Source organism: Lutzomyia longipalpis, chromosome 2 (genome assembly GCF_024334085.1).
Source record: "Lutzomyia longipalpis isolate SR_M1_2022 chromosome 2, ASM2433408v1".
Lineage (NCBI taxonomy): Eukaryota > Metazoa > Arthropoda > Insecta > Diptera > Psychodidae > Lutzomyia > Lutzomyia longipalpis.
The window spans coordinates 15870382-15892045 of NC_074708.1; the positions used below are offsets into that span (position 1 = coordinate 15870382).

The window sequence follows — 21664 nt, forward strand, 5'->3', positions numbered from 1 at the left end:
GAAAGATTGTAAACAATGTGATACAAGATGATGAAAAGTTTTTTTTTTTTTTTTTTTTTAATTTACACGTACAATCTATGATTTTACATGTATGATGTATAGCAATCTAGTTGTACACTAATGAGCTATTCTATTCTGACAGATGATTTTTTGTTTAATATTCCAAAGTACAATATCCAGCGATAGTCCCTTTGATTTTGTGTGTTAAAACTAATGTTTTAAACTAATCTCTTTTTGTTGAGATATTGGTTATTAAGGTTTTCTTTTTTAATTTTTTTTTTTTTTTTAAATAAAAAAAAAAATAGCTTTTTTCCCAGCTGTTTACATTAACTCAAATGGTTTTACTCTTTTTAATCTTCTAACTAAGTCACTATTGTCTAGGAGCTGGAGGGCCTCAACGTTGATGTGCTTCTGAAGTCGTTCTTGGTGACTCTTCGCATACCGCTTGATGGCGCTGTCGACGGTTTCCACATCCAAATCCCTATGCAGGTCGTCATTGCGAATGTACCACGGAGCATCAACAATGCTCCGAAGTACTTTGTTCTGGAATCTCTGTATGATGTCTCGATTACTCTGACTGGCACAACCCCATAGTTGAATTCCATAAGTCCACACTGGTTTCAGGACTTGTTGATAGAGCAGTAGCTTGTTGTACACTGATAAGGCAGAACGTCTGCCCAGGAGCCAGTATAGCTTTCTATACTTCAGCTGAAGTTCTTCTTGTTTTTTCTTGACATGTGCCTTCCACCTGAGTTTAGCATCGAGAGTCATGCCAAGATATTTCGCTGTATCCACATACGGGACTCTTTGCTCATTGATGTAGACTGGTTTGTGATCGATTCGTTTGTTGGTGAAATCGATATGCAATGATTTAGATTCGTTTAACTTGATGCGCCATTTAACTGTCCAGCGATGTATTTCAGTAATGGCAGATTGTAGCTTCTCTGTTGATTCTGTGGTGTTTTCTCCAATGGCCATAATTGCAGTGTCATCCGCAAATGTGGCCACAGTACTTTCATTGGGAGTAGGTAAGTCACTAGTGTAAAGGAGATATAGGATTGGTCCTAATACACTTCCTTGTGGCACACCTGCTTGTATATTTCTCAGGTCAGAGTACGCATCTTCTTGTCTGATTCTGAAGTATCTAGATGAGATGTATGATTCCAAAATTTTCGAATATTGGGAGGGTAAATACAATTGGAGTTTGTGATTTAACCCTCCATGCCAAACTGATGATGAAAAGTGGATAAATGGAACTCTTCAACACAATCATTCACAACTCACCCACATTAATCCATCCAAGAACCTCTCAATGGCATTGTTGGGATGAGATTCTCGCAATGAGAACGCAGTCACACTTCAAAATAAATATACTTTGAATTTAGGTGATCTTGTCGATCACATGGTAAAGTGACGAGATCGCAGCTCATCGCTCACGTCCTTCTCTTAAATGTTCTCAAATATAGAACACCAACAATACTGCTGTTCTATAATGTACCCTCTCTCTCTCGCTCTCTTCTCATTTTAGTGCTTAATAAAATATTCACATACATTCTATGCTTCTGCCCAATTGCTCACAAACATCGCATAGAGTGGTGTCGGTTTGCGAGATTGCTGCTGGTGCTTGGTGTGGAGTTGGTGAGTCTCAGTGAATCTCAGATTATTCAGTCCACTTTCATGCGTCAGCGAGAAAACGTCTCTTGAGCATTTTTCTCCTGCCTTTGAAGTGAACGAGTTGAGCATAGTGCTCGAGAGTTGGGTCATTCATGCCATATAGTTGAGTGTTTTTTTTTGTGTGAGAAATAAGATACTTCCGAGGGTGAAGAGAGAGCGGAAAATTCTGGTGAATACTTAACGAGTAAATAAGATTCATGCCAGCACAGTGTGTTGCCTTTCCTTTGGAGAGAATCACTCTTAATCCATATGCGCAGACCCTGTGTGTGAATAAATGAGATAGGCAAAGGAAAAAATTATTAATTGAATCTCTGCAACAGAGTAACAGAAAAAAGGCCAGATCAGTGGTTTTTGGTGTGAAAAAGTGCGATAACATCCCCTCATTTATAGGAGTTCAATACAATCTTCAGAGCAAGTGTATGGGAATACTGTGATGTGTCATACTTTTTATTATGCATTATTTTGTGCAAATATAGCTGAATATATAGAGACAAGGTAGAAGAGTGTGTCAACAGAGAATAATAGCGAGGTGAGGAGGAAAATAATATAGAGAAGACGAACATCTAAAACTCCAGACTTATCATCTCGCGCACATCGCTGCTACATAATTACACCACATCGCTATATACTTTGTATACCTGGCTGAACGTCTCTCACAGAACACAATTCTTTTTCAAACAGAGACCCCTTCTGTGTGAGAAAAAAATTACGGGTAAGATACTGGGCCCAAGACAAAGACTAAGACATGAAATAAATTGTATAATTACTAATTTTTCTAAAGTACCCTCCTCAATGAAGCCTTAATGGGCACAGTCAAATCTCCAATCATCCACAATTTTTCACTAAGAATCTTAATCTCAAAAAAATAGCCCAGACTTGTGGTCTGAAAATTCTCTCCGCATGGTCAATTTGTAAAGCCACACACACACACCAACCAGTTGGAGCCCAAAAAGTTTTCTCTAATTAATTATTTCCTCCTAAAACCATCTACTACACTTCAAGTGCTCCAAATTAATTGTCTCTCAACTTCCTCTCGTTTATAAAAGGAACACAAAATGAATTTACCTTGGAGAATCCCTTCGTTACACTTGAGAAAGGTTCATCTTATATGCAAACTCATTTAATTTTCATATTTAATCTCCGTACGTTCCACAACATTCTCTTATTTTGCCCTTTTTCTCCCCCTCTCTCTTCCGTTCTTCACACATCCACCTGAAGCCAAGCAATTTTCTTCCTATGTTGTGACTCTGAAATAAAAAAAAGATATTTAGAATAATCTCCTATTACCCACATTTTCACCTCTTTTCACCCAAAGCGACATCGCGACTATCGATTTAGCACCACATGTTAGCACCGCGAAGAAGAAATTAACTGCAGGGCAAAGAAATTTGCAATTCATGGCAATAATTGCAGTGAAGTAGCGTATTTAGATTGACGAGGTGAATATTATCATATTAATAGCCATAATAAATTTAATATATAGTTGCATTAGAGCAAGTGTATCAAAATCAATCTCTGTACCATGAAATGCTGGGGAAGTATTTAACAAACTATCTCTTTCGCTTTAGAATTGATTCAATGGAATCTCTAAACTGGGGACAGTGTCGCAAATGCAACTGAACGAGATTTCTTCATAAAGGGCTCGTCAATTTATTATTTTTTTGTTATTTTGAAAATTCTTTTTAAAGCTGAAAAACGAAGATAATTCGTATAAATAATTTATTTTATCGAATTTTTTAAAATCATTTTTAAATCATTCCAAAGATTTACTTACATGTTCTGAGGTTTTTTTTAGCTCTGAAGGTTTCGCAAGCTTTTTGAAAAATTTCATTACGTCCTTGAGCTTACGAGCTTGAGAGAATAAATTTTTTTAAGGTAGAACCATGAAAATTTTCACAAATATTTCTTAAATAATTTAAGAAGATTGATCAATGGCTTTTTATACTTTTTTTAGTTCAAAATTATGGTCATTTAATTAAGAAACAATTGTTTCTGAAACAAAAATCAGTTGAAAAATTCTGAAACATACGTTTCTTAGAATGGCACGAATGGATATTTTTTGCTGATTCTATTCCAATTTCTGAAGTCTTTTAAAAAATATTCAATTAACTTTTTTTTTAATCTTCATTGATATAGATTTTGATTTCTAATACATTTCAAAAACCCTTTAACGTTCTTTGGGACACACGTTAACTGAAACATGAAACATAATATTATCCAGAATTTTTATGTATTTAATAGTTTATTCAATTTAGAAATATGTTTAATTTTCGTAAATTATACAAAAGAAGACGTTCTGACTGAAAAATGTCTCCTGAGAGCATTATTAGAATAATTATCGTAATACAAAGATCAAATGTTTCAGTGTATCTTTGTTTCACGTTGATATCAAAGAGTTAACAACCATAATTTTAATTAAGAAATTAGATTTGAAAAACAGGAAAAAAGAATTTTGATCAATGTTATTCTTAATTTTAACTTTTAATATATGACATGCAAACATTCATATTTCTCTGAAGCTCCCCCGCCGTTCTGTTGTACAATAGAAAGTGTTTTTACTAACTAATTACATTGCCTAGACAAAACAATTATCAGAGAAATAAACTGCTACAGCTTAAATAAAAAGTTTTAGTGACCTTTAAATGTTTTATTGGCAGTAAAGTCAGTAATGTAAATAGAGATTATATAGTTGTAGCTCCAAGAAATAATAGTAATTCATTCTTAAAAAAAACAAAGAATAAATTAATTTGCTGATATGGTTCATTTCGTTCCTCATGATTCTTTAAGAATAATAAAGGTACAAATAAAATTAAATTTGAGCACCCCTTGAAGTGGACAAAATTCTTCTTTTTTGCTTTAATCGTCACTCTATGAAATGTAGAAGTTTTAGCATAGGATCTCCCCGATTGGAGAGGCATTTAATGCCACATAAAATATGCTCAATCGAGAGCATAGCAATTTACAAATGAAAATAGATGGATTTGGGTTAAATATAAGCAAAAAACATCATGTGGAAAATTATTAATTGCAAACATTCAATCATCGTTGATTTTTCTCCATGTTAATTCTCGCAATCTTCCCCAACTAATTACTCACATTCAATGAGACATTTAATGACATGCGGGATGAGGGAGATTGAGAATGTACAGTGATTGTTGGAAAAAAAAAAAAGAAACGTGACGAGATCATCTCACTTCTACCTTACATAATTTCGCACCATATAAGAAACAGTTGGAGAGATTTTGTGGCGAGTTTTTCTTTCTCAGTTTTAGGAATCTTTCTCACGGAAATTTACATAATATTCTTGTGGAATCTTTGGTTGTTTTTTTTTCATCAATGGGCACTGAAATATATAACGTCTTTTTCATGGTTTTCTTTTTAAAAAAAAGTTTTGTATGAATAAATCTCTTGCTCTAAATTTTTCTTCATCATTCTCCCAAGAGCTTCACATTCATGAGCGATTGATTGTGTTTATCCCAATTTCTTTTGTATACCATCATGCTCTCTCACATCATCACCATGTGTTCGGAAAATTAGTATATGATGGAATTTCCTGGAAAGTTCCCAATATGTGAGATTTATCAAACATCTTTTTTTTTCTCTGTAGAAAAAAATATCTATTTGATGATCTTGGAGAATTTTGCTTGGATTTCAGACAGCATACATTCACATATATAATGCATATTTTATATATAGACAGAACACCATACATTGAGTGATTTCTGTGATGCACAATAAAACATCCTGCCTCAATTGTGACCAATTGTTTCAGTGAGTGGAGCCGCATTATTTGCTCACAGTGGATTCCTCTCTCTATGACCAATTTGCTCCACTCCCCCAGCATCCCCCTGCTCGCCCCCCTCCCACCCACGGTATTCGTGAAAAATAGAACATTTGAATATATATATGCAAAAGGGAGAAGATTGGACTATACACACATCTCCCGAACGACACATTTGACCGTCATTTCTGAATGAATAGTTTGAATATAATAAATTTCAATTCACCCGCGCTCTTTTGTGCCACACATTTGCCCATTCAATCTGAATCCCAAAGTGAAAAAAAAGCCCAGCAGCAGACTCACGCGGATGTTCCAATGCTATTTAAAATGATATGTAACGCGGAGGAGTATCGCTGTGTGTCAGTGGAATTAAATGCTATGTACATATAGAGGCATTAAAAAAGCAACAGCAGCAGCAACGTATGCAATAAATCTGATAACAATGACAATTATTCTCCACAAACAGCTCATGTTCACACTCGCAGCACCTCAATAGGAAAATAAGGATTTCTCACAAGCAAACCAACTCTTCTCATCGCATCGCATCTCCAAGACATCGAGGAAGCTCGAAATGGGAAGAACTGGCTACACATGTATTCGCCGGACTTTCTGTTGGTTAAATCTAATTGTTTGGGTGAGAAAATTGCGCATTCAATTTGCAAAGTATCTTTTCCTCAATTACACACACATCTTGCAAATAAAAAAAATCTCATCATCAGTTGTGCGGAAGTGTCTTCCTCGCGGCTGGAATTTGGCTCAAACTCTGCTACCAGGGCTATGCTACACTCCTACCGGAACATGCAGCTCTCAGTGCTGACTGCCTCTTTATCACAGTTGGTGTTCTCAGTGTTGTTGTATCCTTCTTTGGATGCTGCGGAGCATGGTTCCAGTCACGATGTCTCCTCATTTCGGTAATTCTTTTATTTATTTTTTTCTTTTAAAATGTCTCACCCGTCTCACGATTATAATCTTTTCATTTAAAATTATGAAAAGATTGCCTAAACGAATCTTTTGTATTCGACTTTACATTGTTCCAATTGTTCCTAAAAGAAAATTTAAGAATTTATTTAAAAGGCTGATCAATTGGGCGGCGTTAAGCAATATCAAAATAGAATTGATTTTTCTTTTTGGAACGTATAGTTGATTTATCATATGAGAGTGAGAGACTTAATTCAGCTTATTCTTCCTTAGAGTTATGAAGGACTTTTGCAGTAAAAAATGAAAAAGAGAAAGAAATGAATTCATCCTTAAAATGATCGAAATTCCTTTAAACCCATATATTTAGGTTGATTAGCTTAAAAATACTTTTTTGAGAATAAAGTGGACGCATCAACGTGATTTAGAAAGTTAATCCTTTTAGGATCACTGTGTCAAATCCAAAATTGAAACGCACTATTTTCTTTGATTTCAAAAAATTTAGTAAATTTTAAAATGGCACTGATTTTTGGGCAAAATAACACATTTTTAAACAGAAAAGTCCTAATTGAATGAAAAATAAATAAGGCAACGAAAAGATCAACGTTTTATTATGGACGTGAAAGGTTTAATATTATTCAGAAAGTTCAAAAAAAAATTAATGCCCGATTATTTCTTAGAATTTTCTTTTAATTATATTTTTATCTTCAGATAGGTATGAAAGAAATCAAAAAAAATATTGTTTAAATTTTCCCAAGCTCCCCTATGCATTCTCAAACACGATGGGCATTCATTTAATGTGGAGATTTATTGTATTTAATTAAATTTTATAATTGAAAGAGACGAAAACAATATAAGACCCGTTTTGCTTTTTCACCTTTTAGTTGAGAAAACTTCCTCTTCCTGTAGTATTACACAAATATTCAAAAAGAATCTGTAAATGGTTTTTTTCTAATCTTATAAATTGAAGAAGATGCAAAATATATTTCTAAATTACGTTCTAAAAAGGCTCATTTGCTTGGACTTCATCCCAGGCATGAAAATATCTCATTAAGTAGAATTAATTGTGTCGTAGTATGTACTTCGACACAAACATACTGCAAAATCTCTTGCATTCAATAAAACAATTTTTTAGCACATTTGAGAAGAATTTCCTCGAAATTTCTCTTTTCTCCGTATCACACACGACCTCTAATTGCTCTTACAGCATCAGCCATCGTCTAGTGAACACAGATTCAACGATTAATTGCTCATGAAAAGCATTTATACCTACAATACTTTATTTTTTATTGTGCGTTATATCGCTTTTTATGCTGATACTGATATTTTATTGAAAAAAAAATTTTCTTTTAGTATTTTTCTCTGGTGGTAATTCTCTTCTTGAGCGAATTCCTGGTGGGATCATTGGCGTTCGTCTTCCGCGGAGGACTCACGAAGACAGTTGTGAATGAATTAAAGACTGGCATTGAAAAGCACTACAATGCATCCGATCGTGGTGGATTCGCGGCACCATCTGTGGCTGCCATCTGGGATAATCTTCAGTCAGATGTAAGTTTATGTGATGGACTGTGTAAAACAAACAAAAAATATCCCTCCAAGTTATCACCTCAATCACATTCAATTTGCCCTCAATTGGCAGCTACACTGCTGTGGTGTAACATCATATGAGGATTGGTATGCAATTAGTTCCTGGCCGGAAGAAAGATGGGTTCCGCAATCATGCTGTCGCTCTCGCTACAACGAGACTGAATGGTACGAGGGTTCTGGTGTCGACAATAGATACACAAACTGTGCCAGGTATGTTGAGATGAGCTTCAAAGCTCTCTGTCAGTTTAGTTTATTTTTTGTTTCAAATTAAATTCTTTCTTCTTGTTTTTTTTTTTTTTTTTGCAGATCAAAAGATCCATCACTGTGGTGGGACAAAGGTTGTGCTCAAACACTCCAAATGTGGTTCACTCAGCGGTTACACGTTGTAGGCACTGTAGGTCTAGTCATAGCATTCCTACAGGTAGGTTATTCTCAGAGAAAAAATTCTTCGACAAAGGAAATCACTAAAAAATGATTTTTCTTTTTTTTAATTTTTAGCTATTTGGACTGATATCATCAATGCTGCTCTTCTGTACGGTAAAACACAAACAATCATCACAAACCTACAAATCCTATTCACCCACAATTGAGCCCCAGAGTGGACAACAGAATAACATTCAGCGACATCGATCAAATTCCTATCTAGATGAATGAGGCAAAATGATCTTTTTGGACGAAAAAGACAATCAATTGAGCGATATTTATTTATAAATTTAAAAGAAAATCTGTGCCTTGTGGCTCTATCGTACGAAAGGAAAAACCCTTTCTTTAGCATTTTGCTGACATTTCTAAAAATAATAATTCACCTTTTTGACGACTTTGTCACTGAAATGCAAAAAGAAAAGGTTTCTTTTCCCTTTCATTTGTATGATGACTCAATTAAGATAAAATATCTAATTTTTATGTAAGTATATAATTTAAATGGCCAAAAATATCATAAAAAATTTTGCGACTTTTTTTTCTTTTTAGTTTTTAGAGATAAATCAGTGCCAAAAATTGCAATGTTTCGTAAACATTCCAAAAGATTTATATTTTATCACAAAAAAAATCAAAAATTTGATAGAGAATTATTATTATCAAAATAGAAATGAGTACCTATATACCTTACATACCTACACCGTAGAATTATTACATTTTAGCTTTATATAAAATGCATAAAAAACATAGCATTAGCTTACGCATAAAAATCTGATTAATTATAAATTCTCGAGTTTAGCTACGATGAGCAAAAGAAAATGATTTCAAAATGGATCTAAATTAGCAAAATTAATTTTGTAAGCAGTGCTAATTTGAAAGTCCTTGTAGAAACCAAATTATAGAGCCATCGAAAGTTATTTAAAATAACGAGTGAGAAGTGATCTGCATTTATTGCTAAATCCACTTTAAAAATATATAGAAAAGATTGATTATTTGTTTATAAAAAAAAATAAAATAAAATCTAAAAATCTTGAAAATTTACTCAAATTTTTAAAATTCTTTTAATTCATAATCATGAAGTGATTAAACTTTAAAAAATTTAAAACCAAGACGTAACTATAAAATTATATTGACATTTCTTTTCTTACGTTAGACATTTACTTTCAAATTAATTTGATTTTTCTAACATTTGACATTTTTTGACGCTTTACGATTTTTTCCTAACATTTGACTTTACTTTTCCTATGTCTAACTACTTCAATTTGACGTCTATTCTAACTTTTGACATTTTCTATGACTTAAAGCATATTTTTTTTTTTTATTTTAAAGCTTTACGGCCCCAGCCTTTTCAAGCCACAAGGCCAAAAAGCATATTTTTAAACATTTTGTCAAGTCTATCAGGTTATTTATAGCCTAGAAATATTTAATTTCGATCCTAAAGAAAATCTGAACTGTTAGTTACTTTTGTTTGTTTAATAGATACCTAAATACCCTAATTTCTCAACAAAAAAAATCATTTAAGTTCTTCATGAATTAATAGTTCTTAAAAATCTTTAAAAAAAAAACCTTTATCAATTAAAAGTTTCTCTGTCAAAATTCAACCCTAAAATTTTAACAATTCAAAAACAATTTTTTACTGCTTAAAACAAATTGTTCATTGATCCAAAAAATTAACTTTTTATTACAACAAAGCAAAATAAATGCAGATCTAGTGTAAGAAAATGTTGAACATTTTGATGCCAATAAACATTATGCAAATTCTCAGCTCAACCAAATGTTTAAGCATGATTTGATAGCGATTATTTTAATTAAAATCATTATAAGTAAATAAAAATTGGAAATGAGATTAAAATAATCAGGCACTTTATTTTGTATTTCGGTGATTTTTTTTCTTTGAGGAAGAAAATAACATTTCATGGTCATAAAATTTTCTCCACTCTGCATAACTTTTTCACACCCAAAAAACATCTTACATTAGCCCAACAATTTTGGATCCCACTGAATTGAGTTTATCGGTAATACCACGAGATATTTGTCTCGTGATCTCCCGTGGGACTTCGAAGAATTTATTGATGATGTTGGAGAACCCTTCAAAGCCATCAACAATCTTCCTGCCAACGGGATAGAATTTATCCCCAGAATTCCCATATTTGTCCTCTTCGCGGATATTGTCTACAATTGGCTGAGCATTGGTCAGTGAGCCGAATTTTGCGTGAAGATTGTCGTAGATTGAGAGCCCCTTTGAGGGGATCCCTTCGTATTCTTGACGAGAGTAGTCAGGCACGTGTTCTTGATTCGAGAAGGAACCCTGAAAGAATAAAATTTATTATTTTTAGACACGTTTTGCACCACATTTGCATCACCTTTGACTCACCTTTAAATTTCCTATCGTTTGAATTTTCGTCTGAACGGCATTCTGAGCCACGCTGGTTAATTGTCCGACTTTTGCTTGCAATCCAGCCGTGAGATCTGCTGATCCACCTAAACCACCACTGCCACCACCAAAATCCTTTCCACCAAATGGAGCAGCAACAGCACCTCTTGTAGCCACAAAAATTGCACTGATCACCACACCGAGATACATCTTGTCTGGTTTCTTGCACTTCACGAAATGTCTTGAAGCTAAAAACCACCGAAAACTCCAATGGTTGCAAATCTTTGGAGACTCTGTGAGGTGTGGTATTACATCAACACTACCCTCCCCACTCAAATACACCATCAACCTGCGCGAATGAGCACTTTGTTTGGCACTATGTGGCTAATATTTGTCCAGCAAACTGACCAGGAATAAGGTAGAGGTCATTGAGAATTAGAATAAATCTATTTGAACTTTTATGTTGCAAGTCCCAGCGAGTGCTGCCTCAACTAATTGCACAACATCACAAAGAGACTACCACATAATTTTCATTGCTCAACTATGTGATACCTACTCTTGGATGATTTTTGCTGTTGAGTGAGTTTCATAAGGAAGGAGGGGGTTTCTTTGCCATTGGACTTCTCTGCATGAACTTTCACTCACATTCACCCATTCAAGTGCGCTGGCCTGGCGTAAAAGACCATTGAGCTCATCGAGAGATGGCATTTCACATACAAAATTTTTTTATCCAAATCCACGCACTGAAAGCTCATCCCAAAGTTGCCGCTCAGACCGCTCTTATTTTGCAGAGTTTTATTAGATAAGAAGCACCAATTGATATGACTGGTGACGTTGAAATTCTTTTTATCAATGTGAGTGGTCTCTTTATCAACACTATAGCACTGATATAGATGCTACCATAGTGCTATAACATCGCATAATGCAAGCTTTCTTGTGATCTCAATGAGTTTTTTGTGGTTCAATCAGTTTCAAACATTTTAGATTTTAATTGAAAATGTCGTTATGAAATCTAATACTGTTAAATGGGGTGAATAGGAAGAGAAACAGAAGATTTTGAAGATTTAACTTGAAAACCAGATAAACTATAAATTAAAAACGAGGTGTTTTAATGGAAATATTTCAAATTTAAGTCATGAAAATCAACAAAATCTTAAGAAGAATCCTTGTACCTTTTGACCCCAACCTTGGGGTAAAAAGGAACATTGCTTTATTCGAACATTTTTACACTAAAATAAAATAAAATGTCGTAAAAATGTTATGAAACAAGTTTAAAAAGTAGCGGGAAAAGAAGAAATAATAACAGTCGGGCAATTAAATTCATTTAATGGTAAAAATTCAGTAAATGGACACATGTGGTCAGTTGAGGCATATTTACACGTTTTTTTTGCTCTTTCAGATCTTAATTTCACATTTTTAAATGGTATGTAAAAATCCGAAAAATCTTAAAGATTTCTTTCTGTTTTTGGAATAAAATTTTGTGATAAATCTTCTTAAAGAACAAAAGAAATTTTGTATTAAAGATAAAAATAAGTTTATCCGGAAGTCCCGGAAGCTGAATATTTCAAGAACTACAAGTCCGTAAAAGATTTTTTTTACCAGTTCTGAGATCTAAAAATCATAAAAAGCATAAATCCTTTCTGATTTACATTAAAAGCTTTGCAACATATAAGAGGATCATGATGCAAAAACTATCGAGTTAAAACATTATTCTCACTAAGCTCTTAATCTCTATTCACCCTAGTTTGAAACACCAAAAAAAAATCAAATAAAAAATTGTTTTCTGATAAAATCCAGCAAATTCTTGATTTTTTATGCAACTGAAAAAAAGAAGAATTCTCTGTAGACAAGATAAATTCTCTCACCAGAGAGCAAATAGCTAGACCCACACAGGATGGCGATAAGCCCGCAAATACAACGGGGAATCCAATATAGCCTGGTAAAGCATGAGTATCTGCATGGGAGATAAGAGGGAAATCACTTGAAATCTAACATTGGTGCCTCATGTTTTGATTTACTTGGCCACATTCTCTTGTCCCGGGTGAGTGTTTTTTCGGCCAAATTGGGGTGACTACGCCTCTCTTGTGTGAAGATGTAAAAGTGCCCCAAAAGGAAACCAGGAGACGATGGAGCCTGAAAGGGATTGCGAATGCGCCAGAGCACCGAAATCATCTCGTTTTGGTTCCTTTTTTCGCAAATATCAAGTGCTTGTGCTCACCATTCTGATGCTCGTGAGTTTGCTGTTTTGAGTGGTTGTTGTTGTGGTGCAAAATGATACTCCCATTAATTTAATTTAATTGTTTCACAGATCCTCGTCAAACTACCCCTCCTTGCCTATGGGATCCTTATGGAATGTGGAGAAGTACAGAATATCTCACCACCAGCATTCTTCGTGACAATTCAAATGATAATGCAACCATGTTTAGTGGACACAGATGATTACATCTCAAGGAAGTATTTAAGAAAAATCCTCACGATTGGATCCCTTGTCCTGGCATTTGGAGTAATTTCTGCAGGATTCGCAGGACTCCTCTTCAATGAGCGGAATATTATTTTCTCCCTCTTCTATGGACCTCTCGGTGGGATTGGAGCATTTGTAATTACAGCACTTCTCAGGAAGATCCTTCAGGGACTCTTTGGTGCAAATAATTCACATGTAATTGATGTCGTTCAGGGAGCATCACAGGGATTCAGTCAGCTCCTCTTTCCGCTTCTTCTGGCACAAATTCGCACAAGTTTTGGTGCACAAATGGGGATCCTCTTCTTGGGATCCATTGTCCTTCACACCTTACCACTGGGACTCATCCTATCGCGCTCCAAACTCCAGCTGTCTGTCCACAATCTCGTGAGGTACAAATCCGTGGCTCTGGATGATCCAATGATGGATGTAAATGCTCCAAATAGCATGAAGAGGTGGGGAAATTTAATGGGGATCAACAATAATGGGGAAGATGATGATGATGATCTTCCAATGAAGAATTTAACGAGTCAGGGAGTTGAAATAATGGATACAATTCCCGAGGAAGATGAAATTAGTGAGAATTCCGTGGAAATGCTGCAGAAGAAACAAGACTCATTGGAGAAATTTAGAATGAAAAAATGGAAAATTTTCCGAGAATATTGGCAGGAGTGTCGGAAAATCTTATCAGAATTATTTGTGAATCCTTTTAGGATCCTCTTTGGGCGCCAAATAATATTACCAGGAGTAATTCTCAAAGCATTTGGGATTTTTGTGCATATCCTCGTGATCTCTGGCTTGCCCTGCTTCACAGCCAACAATACTCTTCATCTCAATTCCCTGGAATCCAGCACAATACTAGCCATCATGGCTATTCCCATTGTAGTGATCACATTTAGTAGTATCTGGATGGAGGATCTCTTGCAGGAAAAAGGAAAATACTGGCATATTGTGGGAGAAATTTGCAAATTCGTAGGATGCATAGGTAGGTCATAAATCCACCCATAAAGCAAGCCAATGAACGCGAATTCTACATTTTTCTCATTTTTTCAGTCTTTCAAGCATCTCGGACCATCTTCTTCCTGCGTCTGGGCATCTTGCTCCTGGGTGTTGGAGAAGGAATAAAAATAATTCAAGAACGAATTCTCAGGGAGTGCACAATTGCCGAATTTGGCGATGAAATCACCTGGAGGGTGGCACAGAGCTACATTTCCGCAGTCAGCGGATACTTTGTACTTATTTTCACCTTCTGTACCAACCAATTTCTCGCGCATTTCACATTTGGAACAATTTTCCTCATTACGGGACTCTTCTACAGCGCCGCCATCTTTATTTTTGCGCTTGTCCACTATTTTTGACAAAAATTACATGCATTCAATGCGATAGAATAAATGTTTCTGTACTATTCTTGTTTGTTTAACACTAGTTATCAAGTAAAAGTCAGTAAAATGCGGAAAATCTCTGGAAAATATTAGAAAAGACAAAAATTCGTTATAACGGTAAGAAGTTGTTTAAATTTAAAATTTAACCCTGGGAAAATGAAAAGGTTTGACGGCAAAAACAGGCGAAAGTTCGCCGAGTGAAAAAAAAACCAAAATATTTGCTTTTCTCAGAGAAAAATTAGAATTATTGCATTTTCTTTTGCATTTACAGTAGATTTGTGGCGCTAAAAGTGGGTGAAAATGGTAGATCTGGACACAAACTTCGATAATATGACAAAATACCAAATAATTTGCAAATACATTGAAAATGTGAACCGACTGCGGAGTGTAGCGCCCCCGGAAATGGACTTTTCAGACTTCTTGATGGCGCATCTCAATCGTTACACCTTTGCTAGCTACGTGTACAGCACGAATTTGCTGATAAAGTCCGTTCTGGACAGGAAGAGGAAGATTGTATGGTGGATTTTCACATTACTAGTGGCGTATACTTGCCTGTCGTACAAACACGAAGCCTACAGCCTCTTCCTGCGTCGCATCCAGACACACATCTATCCGGGAATGAAGCTGTGGCGAAAGCTTACCTTGCCAATCATCACACAATACCCAACACTCACAGGTGAGACTACAGAGGTGTGTGTGCGTGAGATGAGTCTTTCTGGACAGATGTGGTTGATTTTCTTGCAGATTTCTACGATGAAGCGTGTTTGCTGGGGAATCCATTGTTCCAGGTGGCCGATTTAGATTGTACACCATGCTCAGAGGCTGCCAATGTGCTCGATTTCACCAATTTCAACGACATCACACATTCGGGGGAGCCCTTTATGTTCAAGAGTAGCCAGAAGACGATCACAGTGGCGAATATCTATGAGATTTTCCTCGCCAATGAAGCCATCTTCCGACGAGATGCCTTCCGTGTACTCTCATCAAATCATGACATTCGCACCATGGTGGACCTGGCGAATGACTTCCTAAACACCACCCTCCAGGCGGAGAGTCACAGCATTTGGCGCTGCAACAGGATGCACCCTGCACGCGTCCTCAGGCAACTCTTCCCGCGCCCTCAGCGTCTACCTGAGACGGGAATGGCGCTCGAGAGATTCCTCATGATTGACACACCTGCCGCCAATCCGTACCGACTCCCGGACATGGAGTGCTCCAATGTGTTCGTCATCCAGGCCGCAGGAACGCGTACATTCATCCTCCGGCCCACATCTGAATGTCGCTCAAAGTGCCGGACGCTCTCAGTAAGACTGCCCACGTCCTACGTGCGTGAGTATCAATTTTCCTTCCTTTTTTTTGTTTTAAATTTTATTTCAAATTTTTTGTGTGTTTTCCCCGCAGTTATCTACGATTGGTGGTACTGGCGCCCCATATCGGTTCCGGATGAATTCACATCGGCCACGTCAGTAGCCTACGTGGGCTCCTACTGCTAACTCGACGATGAAACTCCTAGTCTTGCTCAATCGTGATTGCCGCAAACCAACACTCACTACTCATCTCACGACTCCAAAGCACATTGATCTTTTACATCAACAAAAATTCAAAATATAATATATTTTTCTCTAGTGATAAGGAAACAAACTCACGTGCGTGCTCATTCCCTCGGCCAATTCGACTAAAAAATACATTTGGTGTGGATTCTTTTGTTTTTAGGAGATTGAAGCGTGCCCATTTGGGGGCTTTTTTTTTACTCAAGTTTAGCCTTTAGTTTGCTCTTTAGGAGAACGGGAACGAGGGAGAGCACAGCAAAGACGGCAAGGACACACACAGATGTCCAAGAGAATGCATCACTTGAGCTTGTCATCGTGTGGAGAGTCTTTCCTGCTTGAATGGCAATCACTGAGGGTGGAGCAACCCCGAAGAATGTCCCAAAGGCAAATGGGAAGAGGGGTACTCCTATCACGGGAGCCACGAGGTTTATGAACCAATTGGGCAGGAAAGGTGTCATACGGAGGAAGAGCATGTAGCTAAGCAAATTCCCACGATGTTTATCGATCTGTTGTGACCACAGTGCAGCTCTTTCGGGCAAGAAACGTCGAACCAGGCGACGACCGGCAAGCTGAGATAGCAGGTAACACAATGTGGCCCCCAGGGCGGAGCAAAAGCACACGAGGATGAGGGCAGCCGGGAAATTGAAGAGAAATCCACTGAGTATTGAGAGAAAAAGTGATCCCGGAATTGCAAATGTCTGCAAACTGCAACACCCCAAGAAAATCCAAATTAGTCAAGAAAGACAATTTTAAAAAATCTACAAAATATTCTTACAAAATGTAGACTAGGATGATCCCAAACATGACTTCAAAGTAATATCTATCCTTGTATCGATCCAGCACCAAACCAAGAAGCTTTGCATCCTCAATATCCCACGGAATCCTCAGGTGCTCCTTCTCAGATCTGCAAGGATTCATACGCACAGATTTTCAACCCTGTCCCCCATTCTAATGTTAATAAATCAACCTACTCATCCAACTCCGGAAACATCAGGTAGACATAGAACATTGCCACGGCGCTTGTGATAAATATCCCGGCAAGGATAAGCAGGGAATTCTTCGTGGACATGTCCTCCGGACGATTTGTCGTTTGCCCTGAATCTGCAATGCAAAAAAGTGCCTCAAGGTAATTTCTCAAGGTCAAGAAAACAGCTCACGTGTACCACTCACCTGTCTTCATCTCCGTACTCATTTTTGCGTGAGTGATTTTGCAGAAAAAGTGCAAATTAGACGTTCAATTAAGAAATTCAGCTTCCGTGAAAAAAAGTGAAAACACACGAAACCTTAACCTCACTTTCGTTTTCACTTTCACTTTTCCGCCTTTTATCGAGTTTCCTGACCTCTTTTCCGGTATTTTGGAATACCTCTGGGGTCAAAGATGTAAAATTTTATCTAAATAAATTCGCAAAAATGCTCAAAAATTGGTAAATTGCTAGAAAAATGGAATATTTTGCTTTTTGCCCCTAAGCACACATACACAACTCAATACACGCACACTAGAAAAATCATTCATGCGTCATTTTTCGGTCGTTTTCGGCTGGCGATGTGCAAAATTACCTCTGATAGAAAAAGAAGAAGAATAAAACTTTTACGCGCTCAATAAGTGAGGTTAGGTTTTTTTCCTGTTTCGAAGCGTCAGAAGCGTCTTTTCTGTAAAACTTGTAAAGTGAAAAAGCGTCCTAAAAGTAAGTAATAGTTTTATTATTTGTAATCATCTTGTAATTTACAAGTTACTGAAGTTGAAAACTCTATGAAAACTTTAATATTTACATGTGAAATTGAAGAAAAATCAAAAGGAAGAACGGGAAGAACAAAGACGAAAAAATGGAGGTACGTGAAGAAATGGCAATTTATGAAGAAGCACCGGAAATACCGAAACAGGCTAGAGAATTTCTGGATCTTCCGCTAGTAGATTTGATGCCCACGATCGCACAATATCTCACACCTAGGGATTTGTTTGCCCTGCGCAGCTGCTCTCGCTATTGCAGGCAACTGGTTGATGATGTTGGATTCGCACATCTTGGGATAGTGGATCTTACAGATTTTGGTTGTGGGTGGAACTGGTGGAACTCTGGTTCTAATAATGAAATCGATATATCTAGAAACACGTTGAAGCACAATATTATGCTGGAGTGTCGCAATGCCTGGAAATTTAAGTGGAATGAAGACTACCTTGTGGATGATATTCTTTTCAAGTTTCTGGAAAACAATCCTCTTCTGGAAGTATTTAAAGTCGACTGTTGGGGCGCAGATTTGGAACAAGCTCTTCAGCCGCTACTACACTGCAAGAATCTTGTTGTACTGAACGTGAAAAGCATCCTTCATGTAGACGATGAATTCCTCCGTAGTCTGAGCCGAAACAATAATAATCTAAAGGAAATTGATTTTGAATTCAGCAAAGGCCTCACTCCTCAGGGAATTAAAGATTTCATCTCTAAGCAACCACATTTAACAAAGATTGGCTTTCCGATTATTTCTGCAGAACATCAAGAAGGACTGATTGAAACTATCATTGAATCTTGCAAAAATTTGAAAACAATTAAGCTCCAGTCTTGGGACAATGATAACCTTTATCGGTTGTTAATGTGAGCATGCATGATTTGATTTTACTTTAATCCTGAAATGTAAGATTTATTAACTTTTTCAGACGACTGGCGGAGTGTTGCAAGAAACTGAAAAAAATTGACTTGAGAGATGAGGACTATAACTGGAAAGAAAATGCAGCATTAATTGGCTACATGTATGGCAAAGGGATTGACTTTATTTGGAGCTACTTTTTGACCTTTCCGTCGAATATTGCAGATTATATAATGCTGCATTCTGCACATCGATAATAAAAGGACTTGAGGACTACATACTTTGAAAGCTGAAGTCTATGATGTGTTAAATATCAAGATTCTATAAGAGGGAAGACGTTAAAATGAATTTGTCGCTACTGAAGAAATCTAAAAACTAATAAACTAAAAATTATTTTTTTTATCTAATTTTAACTGAAAAGAATTTAAAAAAAACTAAGAACCAGAATACAAGACTATTTAAATAAAAATGAAATATTGAATAATGAAATAAATATTTTGTTTAATTATAAAAATTATTATTGCGATCTTTTTTGCTGTCTTGCCTGCGATCGCGATCTCTCTATAAAAAGAGCACAAGTCTGATAGTCTCAACAGTCTTGGCTTGGTTTACCTTATGCCCCTTATGCCATAGTTATTCAGCCTCTTATCGCAAGCAAAGAGCACCCTTTAATGCAAATAATCATCAGACATTCCGTATGCAGATGACCTGTAGGAAGGTCCAAAAAACCCGCAAGAAGTGATCTGTGTGGTCAAAACCCAGAAAAGTACAATATCTCGTAAAAATTTATCCGGAAAAGAATGTTTTGATTTTTCACTTCGCACATTTTCACATATTTGGCCGATAAATGACTATAATTTTCCACTTCTCACTGCTTTGCGGGCACTGAGAACACTTCAGCAAAGCCAATTTTCACTTTTCTTTGAGGAAAATATCCCCAAATGTTGAGAAAATTCAAGGAAATAAAAACATGTTGTGCGCAAGAAAAAAGCATGCCATGAAAAAAAGATGTCGGAAACATGCGTGAGAGAAAGACGAAAGATAGGAAAATACATTAGTGGGAGTGAGATGGAATGACAAAAAAAATGTCAGGAAAAAATGTCATGATCATTCTTTCTTGACATGATTTTCCTGCATAGCATCATGCGTCATTTTGCGGTCGTTTTCGGCTGGCGTATGTACGTCTGATAGAAAAAGAAGAAGAATAAAACTTACGCGCTCAATAAGTGAGGTTAGGTTTTTTCTGTTTGGAAGCGTCGGAAGTCGGAAGCGTCTTTTCTGTAAAACTTGTAAAGTGAAAAAGCGTCCTAAAAGTAAGTAATAGTTTTATTATTTGTACCTAATCATCTTGTAATTTACAAGTTACTGAAGTTGAAAATTCTATAATAACATTAATATTTCCATGAAAAATTGAAGAAAAATCAAAAGGAAAAACGTGAAGAACAGAGACGAAAAAAATGGAAGAACGTGAAGAAATGGCAATTGATGAAGAAGCACCGGAAGTACCGAAACAGGCTAGAGAATTTCTGGATCTTCCGTTAGTAGATTTGATGCCTACGATCGCACAATATCTCACACCTAAGGATTTGTTTGCCCTGCGCAGCTGCTCTCGCTATTGCAAGGAACTGGTGGATGATGTTGGATTTGCACATCTTGGGATAGTGGACCTTACAGATTCGGGTTGTGGGTGGAGCTTAGGTGGCGATGAAATCAATACATCTAGAAACGCGTTGAAGCACAGTATTATGCTGAAATGTCGCAATGCCTGGCAATTTAAGTGGGATGATGGCGATGATTATCTTGCAGATGATACTCTTTTCAAGTTTCTGGAAAACAATCCTCTTCTGGAAGTATTTAAACTCGACTGTTGGGGCGCAGATTTGGAACAAGCTCTTCAGCCGCTACTACAGTGCAAGAATCTTGTTGTACTGAAAGTGAGAAGCATTCTTCGTGTAGACGATAAATTCCTCCGTGTTCTGAGCCAAAACAACAATAATCTAAAGGAAATTGATTTTGAATTCACTGGAGGCCTCACTCCTCAGGGAATCAAAGATTTCATCTCTAAGCAACCACATTTAACAAAGATTGGCTTTCCGATTATTTCTGCAGAACATCAAGAAGGACTGATTGAAACTATCATTGCATCTTGCAAAAATTTGGAAATAATTGAGTTCGAGTCTTGGGACAATGTTAACCTTTATCGGTTGTTAATGTGAGCTTGCATGATTAGATTTTAACTCTAATCCTGAAATGTAAGATTTATAATTTTTTTTGCAGACGACTGGCAGACTGTTGCAAAAAACTGAAGATCATTGACCTAAGAGATGGTGACTATATTTGGAAAGAAAATCCAGCATTAATTGGGTACATGTACGGCAAAGGGATCGACTTTTATTGGGGCTACTACTGCACCATTCCCTTGGATATTGCAGAGTATATTACGCTGCGTTCTGCACACCAATAATAAAAGGACTTGGGGACTACTTACTTAGAAAGCTGAAGTCTATGATGTGTTAAATATCAAGATTCTATAAGAGGGAAAACGTTAAAATGAACTTGTCGCTACTCGAGAAACCTAAAAACTATTTTTTTTAACTAATTTTAACTGAAATGAATTTAGAAAAAAAACTGTAAGAGGCAGAATACAGGGTTATTTAAATAAAAATGAAATATTAATATAGAGTAATTAAAATGAGAAAGAAAATTTTTGGGTTATAATTTTGATCTTGCAGTCTTGCCTGCGATCGCGATCTCTGCAAAGATCGCAAATCTTACAGTCTTGGTTTAGTTCACCTTTTGCCGTAATTATTCACTCTCTGATCGTAACCAAAGAGCACCCTGTAGTGTAAATATCATCCGCATATGTGAAAAGGATCGAAAGGATCTATGGCTACATCATAAATCCATGATCTGATCCTCACCATATCAATATGTGACGATGAAAATTGT

The 21664-nt window shown here is 36.4% G+C and overlaps 9 protein-coding genes across 18 annotated transcripts in view; 7 read left to right on the forward strand and 2 right to left on the reverse strand.

The window, feature by feature from the left end:
* LOC129790865 (UNC93-like protein) overlaps nucleotides 1-21664 on the forward strand; it is a 1060245-nt gene that overhangs the window by 1005006 nt on the left and 33575 nt on the right. The window lies entirely within an intron of this gene.
* Nucleotides 1-21664, forward strand: part of LOC129790850 (cleavage and polyadenylation specificity factor 73) — a 566536-nt gene that overhangs the window by 511297 nt on the left and 33575 nt on the right. The window lies entirely within an intron of this gene.
* Nucleotides 45-10229, forward strand: LOC129790916 (tetraspanin-9). 3 transcript variants are annotated; one of them, XM_055828756.1, is made up of 7 exons: nucleotides 45-2386; nucleotides 5922-6089; nucleotides 6175-6366; nucleotides 7724-7918; nucleotides 8010-8167; nucleotides 8264-8378; nucleotides 8456-10229. In XM_055828756.1, exons 2-7 carry the CDS (start codon nucleotides 6027-6029, stop codon nucleotides 8609-8611), a joined length of 879 nt encoding a protein of 292 aa, XP_055684731.1. In that variant the 5' UTR covers nucleotides 45-2386; nucleotides 5922-6026; the 3' UTR covers nucleotides 8612-10229. The 3 variants fall into 3 exon arrangements, with proteins under 3 accessions (XP_055684731.1, XP_055684732.1, XP_055684734.1); XM_055828757.1 differs by having other exon boundaries at nucleotides 45-2203; XM_055828759.1 differs by having other exon boundaries at nucleotides 45-1843.
* Nucleotides 10216-11951, reverse strand: LOC129790933 (uncharacterized). Of its 3 annotated transcripts, none has more exons than XM_055828782.1 (3): nucleotides 11305-11951; nucleotides 10749-11151; nucleotides 10216-10682 (listed from the first exon to the last, which is right to left on the reverse strand). In XM_055828782.1, the coding sequence occupies exons 2-3, from the start codon at nucleotides 11091-11093 to the stop codon at nucleotides 10344-10346; spliced, it is 684 nt and encodes a 227-aa protein (XP_055684757.1). In that variant the 5' UTR covers nucleotides 11094-11151; nucleotides 11305-11951; the 3' UTR covers nucleotides 10216-10343. The 3 variants fall into 3 exon arrangements, with proteins under 3 accessions (XP_055684757.1, XP_055684756.1, XP_055684755.1); XM_055828781.1 differs by having other exon boundaries at nucleotides 10216-10310; nucleotides 10341-10682; nucleotides 10749-11951; XM_055828780.1 differs by having other exon boundaries at nucleotides 10749-11951.
* Nucleotides 12690-14613, forward strand: LOC129790868 (uncharacterized). Its single transcript, XM_055828677.1, has 3 exons — nucleotides 12690-12979; nucleotides 13057-14191; nucleotides 14260-14613. Exons 1-3 carry the CDS (start codon nucleotides 12875-12877, stop codon nucleotides 14562-14564), a joined length of 1545 nt encoding a protein of 514 aa, XP_055684652.1. The 5' UTR covers nucleotides 12690-12874; the 3' UTR covers nucleotides 14565-14613.
* LOC129790905 (uncharacterized) lies at nucleotides 14769-16229 on the forward strand. Its single transcript, XM_055828743.1, has 3 exons — nucleotides 14769-15264; nucleotides 15333-15917; nucleotides 15990-16229. Exons 1-3 carry the CDS (start codon nucleotides 14889-14891, stop codon nucleotides 16079-16081), a joined length of 1053 nt encoding a protein of 350 aa, XP_055684718.1. The 5' UTR covers nucleotides 14769-14888; the 3' UTR covers nucleotides 16082-16229.
* On the reverse strand, nucleotides 16169-17640 carry LOC129790922 (transmembrane protein 41 homolog). Its single transcript, XM_055828767.1, has 4 exons — nucleotides 17309-17640; nucleotides 17110-17239; nucleotides 16914-17042; nucleotides 16169-16843 (listed from the first exon to the last, which is right to left on the reverse strand). The coding sequence occupies exons 1-4, from the start codon at nucleotides 17328-17330 to the stop codon at nucleotides 16336-16338; spliced, it is 789 nt and encodes a 262-aa protein (XP_055684742.1). The 5' UTR covers nucleotides 17331-17640; the 3' UTR covers nucleotides 16169-16335.
* On the forward strand, nucleotides 17703-19212 carry LOC129790910 (uncharacterized). 2 transcript variants are annotated; one of them, XM_055828751.1, is made up of 4 exons: nucleotides 17703-17823; nucleotides 17923-18723; nucleotides 18786-18878; nucleotides 18941-19212. In XM_055828751.1, exons 2-4 carry the CDS (start codon nucleotides 17963-17965, stop codon nucleotides 18999-19001), a joined length of 915 nt encoding a protein of 304 aa, XP_055684726.1. In that variant the 5' UTR covers nucleotides 17703-17823; nucleotides 17923-17962; the 3' UTR covers nucleotides 19002-19212. The 2 variants fall into 2 exon arrangements, with proteins under 2 accessions (XP_055684726.1, XP_055684725.1); XM_055828750.1 differs by having other exon boundaries at nucleotides 17704-17823; nucleotides 18786-19212.
* LOC129790912 (uncharacterized) lies at nucleotides 19904-21359 on the forward strand. Its single transcript, XM_055828753.1, has 3 exons — nucleotides 19904-20028; nucleotides 20132-20927; nucleotides 20993-21359. Exons 2-3 carry the CDS (start codon nucleotides 20173-20175, stop codon nucleotides 21177-21179), a joined length of 942 nt encoding a protein of 313 aa, XP_055684728.1. The 5' UTR covers nucleotides 19904-20028; nucleotides 20132-20172; the 3' UTR covers nucleotides 21180-21359.